We start from the raw sequence: 9,003 nt of genomic DNA on the forward strand, positions 1-9,003 counted from the left end.
TTATAAATCCCCTGCCCCCACCCCCCTACATACACAGTCTTCTGACACGAAAGACATGACGGAAAGAGTGAACAACAGCAAACAGATTTTATTAATCTACTACATAGTGGGGTGATGAAACTTGGATTTGGGACTGGGTGATCCTATAAGGGAAGCGCTTCTAAACAGTTATAGCGTCAGCGGTGTGTGGAACATTAGCGCTCAGCTGTGGTGCAGTGACAGTTCTCACGGCCCCTACCGCCCCTCCGTCTTGTAATTTTCGGTGAGTGGGGGACAGGACTTCTTGACGTTGGAGGGTGGTTGCAGATACAGTGCAGGGGGGCTCTGTCCTCCTGCCTGCGGTCCTGCAGCACATCAACAAGGCGCCGGAGCGTGTCCGTTTGCTCCCTCATTAGCCCAAGCAGCGTTTGAGTCGCCTGATGGTCTTCCTGCCGCCACCTATCCTCCCGTTCGATGTGTGTGCGATGCTGTTGACATAGGCTCTCCCTCCACTGTCTCTGCTCTGCCGCCTCGGCTCTGGAGCAGGCCATCAGTTCCGCGAACATCTCTTCCCGAGTCTTTTTCTTTCGCCGCCTAATCTGAGCCAGCCTCTGCGAGGGGGATGCCGGGGCAGTCCGGGAAAGAGCAGAAGCTGTGTGATGGGAAACAGTAAATGAGTTCCTTGAACAGATACATGTTTGCGAACAGTGAACACAGTCTAGTCAGTTTCTCTGAACAAGACCATACAGGGCACCAAGTCTCACGAGATCTCAGGAAAAGTTCGAGATTTTGGAATACGCTCTCATTGGCGGCGCCATTGCACAGGAGAGCGGACAAGCGGGGAGATACAGCATAATCCGTCTTGCAGACAGTCCTGGTAAGCCTTAAAGTAGATCATGCTTATCAGGTAGTGGATAGCTGTGCTCTCCTGCTAAAGGCAATCTGGAAAGCAGAAAGGCTGAGCCTTTTCCAGCCCCTCCCGCCAGTGCACGGGAAAGATCAATGTCTGCTTGTTCTCTGTGGCCTCCAGCACGTGGCTGTTAAGCGAGGGTCGTTGTTATGCAACCTAATTGTAAACCGTTAACAATAGTAACAATACACTAATTGCCCGACTTAGATGCAGCCTGTCCAGACCGACATCACCCTGAGGCAGGTCACTCGCAGTCAGAGAGAGCGGATGCTACTGGAAGCCCTGCACAGACCAGGACCATATGCAGCAATGCTGGTGGAGGCGATGATTCCTCTCTACATTAGGATCTCCTGGCGCGGAAGAGTGTGCGTCCATGGAGCACCGAATAAGGCACCTCTCCCCAGGAACCTCCTGCGGAGGCTTTTCGAGCTGCTCTCTGAGAGGTTTGTTGAACTGTCCCAAGAGGTTTATTGTTCAATCCCTATATGTGTGGACCTACTATTTATATAGTTTGACATGTAAAATTTTGTATATAGTATTTCTATTTTTTCTATACCCGTTTTTTAAAAAATAAAAGTTTCCATGTTTATAGCACTTACCGCCTGATCCTTCCCCTGATTCTGAGTCCGGGTTAACGGGCGGGGAGGGTTGGTAGGGGATCTCTGTGAGGGTGATGAAGAGATCCTGGCTGTCAGGGCAAGCGGTATTGTGTTCGCTGTCGCCTGCGCCGTCCTCCACAAACCCTTCCTCATCTTCCCCATCGGCGAACATCGCCGAGGAACTGTCCAGGTACACTATGCCATCCTCAGAGTCCACGGTCACTGGTGGGGCAGTGGTGGCAGACCCACCGAGAATGGCATGCAGTGCCTCGTAGAAGCGGCATGTCTGGGGCTGTGCTCCGGAGCGTCTGTTTGCCGCTCTGACTTTTTGGTAACCTTGCCTCAGGTCCTTGACTTTCACGCGGCACTGCATCGCATCCCGGCTGTATCCTTTCTCTATCATTGCTTTAGAGACCTTCTCGAAGGGCTTTGCATTCCGCTTGTTGGAGCGCAGCTCCGAGAGCACAGACTCCTCGCCCCACACAGTGATCAGATCCAGGACTTCCCGGTCTGTCCATGCTGGGGACCTCTTTCTATTCTTGGATTGGCCGGACTCCTCTGCTGGAGAGCTCTGCATCGTTGCAGGTGCTGCGGAGCTCGCCCCGATGTCCAGCCAGGACGTCAGATTCAAAGTGCCCAGACAGGAAAAGGAATTCAAATTTTCCCGGGTCATTTCCTGTGTGGCTGGTCAGAGAATCCAAGCTCGGACTGCTGTCCAGAGCGTCAACAGAGTGGTGCACTGTGGGATAGCTCCCGGAGCTACTAAGTTCGATTTGCATCCACACCTAGCCTAATTCGAGCTAGCCATGTCGAATTTAGCGTTACTCCACCTGCCGGGGTGGAGTACCAAATTCGAACTAAAGAGCCCTCTAGTTCGAATTAAATGGCTTCCTGGTGTGGACGGTTGAGCGGTTATTTCGAATTAACGCTGCTAAATTTGAATTAAAGTCCTAGTGTAGACCAGGCCTTAGGCACATGAAGCCTTCTCCCCCTTTCCTCCCCCGCCTCCTCACTAATTTTGCTAGTTTAAGCGGGGCTGCAGCTGTCTGCTAAAAAGCTGACTCTCACAGATTTTGCTTTTAGGCTGTTAGCATGCAGGTTGGTTAAAGTTCACAAGATGGAGTTACTGTGGCTCACTTAGACCCAGAGCAGGGGGGCTTCATCGACACTCGTGGCCTTCCACCCCCCCCCGAGTTACCTGGTAGCTACGCCCAGTGACACCAACACTTTCACTTTCATTTCTCAGCAGGCAGCCAGCCAGCTTCCCCACCCCCACCCACCAGCACCTCACCCAACCCAGATCTGATGGAGAGGAGGGGGGAACAAGGGGTGCTCCGTGGGGGGGAGGGAGAAAGGGGGCGGTGGGGAGAAGAATGGACATTATGGGGGACAACAAAGAATACTGGTGCCAAAGCCACCGAGCCTGCCTCACCTCACTCCAGGGGAAAGTCACACTCACAGGTTTGTTCCTTCCCCCACCCCTTCCCAGAGATCCCCGCAGCCAATCCCCTCCTCAGACTGTGCTGCATTCGGCTCTCTCTAGGACCCAGCAGCTCTGCTCTTACATGCTCCACTGCTTCCTGTCTGTTCGGGCCCCCAGACCTAGTGGTGCCCTAGGCAGCTGCCTGTTCTGCCTATGGCTAAGGATGGCCCTGAGTAAATAATAGATTCTCTGTAACCTGAAGTCTTTAAATCATGATTTAAGCATTTCAATAACTCAGACAGAGATTATGGATCAATTACAGGAGTGGGTGGGTGACATTCTGTGGCCTGCAATGTGCCAGAGGTCAGACCAGATGATGATGTTGGAACCTTTCTAGGTTGGAGCTCCCCAGCTCCTCTGCCTTTCCCCAGCCCTGCTCCACTCAGATACTCTGCTCAGGTCCCCCTTCTGCTGCAGCCAGAGAGAGACTGTGTCAGCTCCTGGCTTCCCTAGCCTTTTATATAGGGCCAGCTGAGGCTTGATTGGGGCATGGTCCAGCTGCGGCTGCATCCCCAATCAGCCTTGTAGCTATTTTCTCCTGCAACAGCCCTCTCCCAGGGCTGTCTTAACCCCCTCAGAGCAGGAGCAGGTGACCAAACCCCTACAATGCCGCTGTATCCCCGATCTAGGGTCTATGATTCAATTTTATACTTACACAAGCAATTGCACTTGATTTCAGTCATCAGCATTTCACAAATGTTTAATGAGGGCATCCATAAGTAAGATCCTAATAGAAAAGTATTAATTATGACTCTTATTAGTAGCAATTTAAATAGCATTGCCTATATATATTTGGTTTGTGCCAAAGAAAGAATAAGACACAGAGATCATAATTGAACACTTCCAAACTGAAATACAGGACAAGAATTCAGATAAGGGGGCTGCAGTAGGGTAACATAGGAATAGTTCATGGAATGAGTGGTTATTAAGTAAGGATCTGTGGGAGGAGAGATGGAGACCCTATCAAAGGTGGGAGCCTTTTCCATGCAGGGCTGGGAGTGAAGCTGCAGTTCAGCAAATAATCGATCTGAGGAATAGCATGGAGAAAAAAATCTAATGCGAAATGCAGAATATGGATTTGATTCCCTTCCTATGCTGGATGAGAGTGGAAGGGCCCTCTTTTGGGGTGTTGTAATAGGCTTTAGTAAATCCCTTCTCTTATTTGGCATTTGATTTGATGCAGAATCTTCACTGACAACTGTTTCAGTTTTGGATTGGACAGAACCAAAACAATGGGGTGTCCAGAAGGATATGCAGAAAGTAGAACTTCAGAAGGTAAACGTGCAGGGTTTTGAAATTTGATTGTGTCTGTTATGATGATTATTATAGTCACAAAATATATAATGAAAAAGATAAAGAAGGAGAGCAGAGATTTCATGGCATTAGTATGGGCCGTCACACTGAGATCTTTCAAACCAATAACATTGTTTTTCATTTTCTTGATGTGTTTCCATTGAGAGATGAGCAATAGGATGGATGAAAACAAGAATATGATGAAAGGGATGGCGGATACAATGATTTCCATAGGCATAAAGAAGAGATATGGGATATTCTTAGCATCATTCAAGGTTGTGTTTCCTTCTGGGCTTTTACTTGAGTTGCATAGATCAAACCCAACATCACTCCAGACTAATGGGATGGTATTGACCAAGGAAACCATCAGGGACCCCAGGAGCAGCCTTGGCACCAGCCAAGCAATTCTTATCTTCAACCACAGAAAGAAGGGTTGGGTGAAGTTGGCAATCTTTACAGAGTAGAAGACGCTAAGCCAGGTGGCACACCAGAGACTGACCATGTTTAGATAATTCCACAGGATTCCGAATGTTTTATGTTTGCATCCTAGTGCAGAAGTCCTTGGAAAAACGATATAGATGAAGTTGCTCAGCATTACAATCCATTGTAGGAGAAACCTGGAGATACTCAGGGAGGTCAGAATGAGCTCACAGGAGGCCACCTTTCTGCTTTTGATCCAATCAATGAAAATCACAACTATAATAAATCCATTTCCCAGGCTTGCAACAAGGGACTCAACTCCCAAAAGTATCATAGAAATGAGAACAACTGGAGTAAGCATCTTTCTAACTGTTGTTTTCCAAGCCTGCGCTGATTCTTCTGTTCTTGGAGAAACTGCAAAAAGGGAAATTGTGACTCTTGTGCTGGTCTGCTGGGATGCATCTGGTAATGACACTGTTGGTTTAAGCTTTTTCTAAGGGTAGGAACTGCATTCATAGGGATGCAAATCTCCAAAAGGATTCTGTTACTGATGACCTCATCTAATGTCCATATGTATCCATTTCTTTCCAGCGTGCTGTGCCTTTTCTGTGAAAATCTTAATTTCCTTCTTCATTCCTTTAATTTCTTTCTCTTCCCTCTCCCTCTCTCCCACTTGTTTATTTTAATTGTTTGACTTCTAGATTATCTCACTGGCAGAGCTGGGGCTAGGCATAAGTAAGACAAAGCAACTGCTTAGGGCCACAAGCAGCTCAAGCATCCCCCTTTCACTTTTTATGATAAGAACTTGCCTGTTTTAGTATTTTGTGTGTGTGTGTGTATTCCTGCTTAGGGGCCTCAATGCACTGCACTCCAGATAAGTTCTATTAGGAACTATGCTTGAAAAATGTAATGCAACCCACAGACCCTGCTGCTTCTTCCCACCGTGGTAAGAGTAACTCCTATGGAAGGCAGTGAGAGTTGGTAGCATGAGAATCGGACGGACTGAAGTGGCACTGATGTCGTGGTGGCAGTGTATGACAATTCTAACTGTGACAGGGCCCACTAACCTCTTGAGCATCTCATTCTGTTCTGTGCGGTACAGCAGGACTTTCCTGTGCTTGGCATCCCCTACAGGTTGCCAGAATTTCTTGGTGGGTCTTCAATGGCTTGAGGCCGCCTATGGATCAGCTCTCTGTCCAAGATGCCAAGATCAAAATGAACATCTTCTGAGGTAGCAAAAGTCCAACAAAGCTGTATATATGCCCTCACCAGGGTCTTCAGGGATTTAGCCCCAAAAACTCAAGTGCAGAAATACTTGTTCCAAAACAGCCTGTTAAAATGTATTTATGGTTGAGAAACTGCCAGTAATTTAAAGGAAAAACATTTTTAAAAATGTTGTTATGCCTGCTCTTATAGCACATAAATTGATATACTGTGATCTAGTGGATAGTGCAGTGGATTCTAGTCCTAGCTGTGCCACTGGCCTCCTGGGCGACCTTTCACCTCTGAATGCCTCTGTTTTCCTATCTGTAATATGGGAATGGAATAATGATATTGACCAGCTCCATAAAGCACTTTGAGATCTATGGATGAATATATAAGTGCTTGGTATTGTTGTCGCATGAATTTTTACACTGTTCAGAATGGATTTTCTGCTTGACCTATCGTAGTATGCAGTTTTGCTGTGTTGAAGCTATGCTTTATTCATTTTTATTATATGATAGTCCTCAATGTAAAAAACAGGAATTACATAAAAAGGCTTGATTTTCTTTAGAGCAAGAGGAACTTCCTTTAAAAGGAAAAAGGAGATCATTAGCACAATTTGAGAGTCAGAAATAGGCAGGAAGCACTTTAATCAGTCCTAAAGGAGTCACATGACAAGAGACTTAATTTTAAAAAATCAAAAGAAAAATATGATTTAGTGGACTCTTCAAAAGCAGAAAATATCTAAATATACTGAAGAGTTGAGAATCATAATTACATTAAATAATAAAACATTATTTAACATAGCCATTGTGAAAGGAAGTAAAGCATTAATATCTACTAAAGCCAGATCATATGAAAGGGGAAATCACATAGAAACTAACTGGAGCACCAACATGAAGAAAGAGCTATCTGAATTTTAGAACTGAAAAACTTTTGATGAGGTGGAGTAGAGTTTCCTTCTAGCTATACTAAAATTCTTCTTGATTTGAGGATGCAGTTTTATTTTTTAAGAGTATTCCATCACTATATAACAAGTGTATGACTACAATTAAAAACAACAGAAAAGAAGAAGAAAAGAAGAGCTCTGTGTGCCTTGTCTCGCTCACCAACAGAAGTAGGTCCAATAAAAGATATTACCTCACCCAACTTGTCTTTCTAATATACTGGAATGACACGGCTACAAGTACACTGCATACAAAAGTGTTAGTAGGCAGAACACAAAACAATATTTTAATGTGGGATGGCACCCTGCATTATTAGAGTCAGCCTTATATTCGGCATTTTCAGAAATTTTAAAATCCAGGACTTTAGTACAGTTCAAACTTAATATGGGAAGAAGCAAAATGCTGAGCTTTAAATGAGATAAGAACAATGAAAGGTGAACACAAAGCCAATGTTCCCTTCCTAAAACTGATTAGTTATATAAACTGTTTAATACACCTCAGTTAGACAAACTATAGAAAGAATTTTTATTCTAGAATAATTTGTTTTTTAATATTTCTAGAGGCAAAAAATATGTTAAAAATGAATATATAGCCATCTTTTTTTTGAACCTCTCTTCCCTGTCATTCCAGGTAATTAAGTCATATATATTACTGAAAAAAAGTAACTCTACATGTTGGTTTGTTCCTTGGGATTAACTTAATCTGGCTGTAACCCTTTAACTGTGTTGTGTGTTATGTTACATGTATGATGTATGAGAATGGAGTTAAGATTTTGCACACCAGTGTGCATGTGATTAATTTTATGTGTATTGCGTGTGATATGCACAGGTTGGAGGGCACAGATTTTAGCTGTATTGGGGAAAGTCTAATGCTTAATTTGCAGTCCCACACATAAATGCTGAATCACCTGCTGTGAGAATACACCCTGATGGTGCTTCTCTGTCTCTAATAGGTATGGAGAATATCACTTCTGTTTATTCCAGCTCTGTTAATTTTTTTTCCGTTGTTTCAATAATGCATGTGACACATCACAGACGTTACCTTATTTTGGTTGGCCTCCACCTCTTTGCACCACACCTTTTAAATGACCTGGAAAAAATAGTGATTTTAAACTGGGGGAAAAAAACCTCCTGGAGACAGGGAGAAATACCTTCCACCCCAGCAGACACCAGCTGTACTCTTCCTTGGGACCAGGAAGTCCCTAACACTGTTAACCAATCTAATCCCAACAGAACTAGCTCTAGGTGTCTATAAACTAGGAAGGCTGGGCCTGCAATTTTGCCTTTGTATTCTACCATAACTACCCCTGCCCCTGTTAGCTCTGGCCATTCACCAGTGAATACAGTCCATAGAACTCTCATGACACCTAGCGGGAGACCTGGAAAGGTTTTTGAAAAAGGTGTTTCTATAAAGCTGGTTCTGTGTCCAACTTTACCTGAGTCAGAACCCCATGAACCTGTAATATAATCCAAAAAGTTTGTATATAGGAATTTCCTGACTTCAAGATAAACAGGCAAGGCTCAGCCAAGGACAATTTTGTCTCTCCAATTCCAAATCTTCATCATAACTACCTGGCTCCAAATATTGTCTCCTCCCTCCTCTTCTGTGGCTCTTTCCTATGGTGAGGGAGGATGCATATGCAGAAACTCTGTTCCATGTTGTCTGTTTGGTGCAACACACATTTAAGTAAGGTATCACCATTTCCTGCAGACCCAAAACAGAGCCAAGTAAAAATGACAAGAATTTGAATCACATGGTCTGTTACATGAGAAGTCGATGTCCCTTTGTTATGTCCTCTCATCTCTTTGTCTTACTTATTGGTTGCTGCTGTTGTGACCATCTCTATAAAGGCAGGCTTCACCATCTTTTCTGGCCCTGACATGTCTTGACAAGTCCTGCCATGTAAACCTCCTCTTCACCAATTGCTTTGATTTTGAAATAGATGATTCTGTTTACCACCTATAATTAGCAAACAGTTGATACAGCCTATGCAAAATCAGTATCATTTGTTTCCTTTCACTGCAAGGCATTCAAAATGGGAAAATGCAAAGATCTATGCATGAAATGGAAATACAGTAACAGAACCCTTGCCTATAACATGCAGTTCAATGCAGCTGTGTCTTTCATGATTAACTGTTGGAAGAGTCAATCCAGCAGAATTTTCTTGTG

General features: G+C 44.6%; 1 protein-coding gene across 1 annotated transcript; it reads right to left on the bottom strand.

Moving 5' to 3' along the window:
* Positions 1–4,112: 4,112 nt before the first annotated feature.
* On the bottom strand, positions 4,113–5,045 carry LOC123349636 (taste receptor type 2 member 7-like). The gene has a single exon (XM_044987880.1). It carries the CDS (start codon positions 5,043–5,045, stop codon positions 4,113–4,115), a length of 933 nt encoding a protein of 310 aa, XP_044843815.1.
* Between the last annotated feature and the right edge of the window lie 3,958 nt (positions 5,046–9,003).

The sequence above is a fragment of the Mauremys mutica genome, chromosome 1 (assembly GCF_020497125.1).
Source record: "Mauremys mutica isolate MM-2020 ecotype Southern chromosome 1, ASM2049712v1, whole genome shotgun sequence".
In the NCBI taxonomy this organism is placed as follows: Eukaryota; Metazoa; Chordata; order Testudines; family Geoemydidae; genus Mauremys; species Mauremys mutica.

Coding starts and splice junctions, on each gene's coding strand:
- LOC123349636 (XM_044987880.1), bottom strand. CDS start 5,045: ATGCTTACTCCAGTTGTTCTCATTTCTATGATACTTTTGGGAGTTGAG.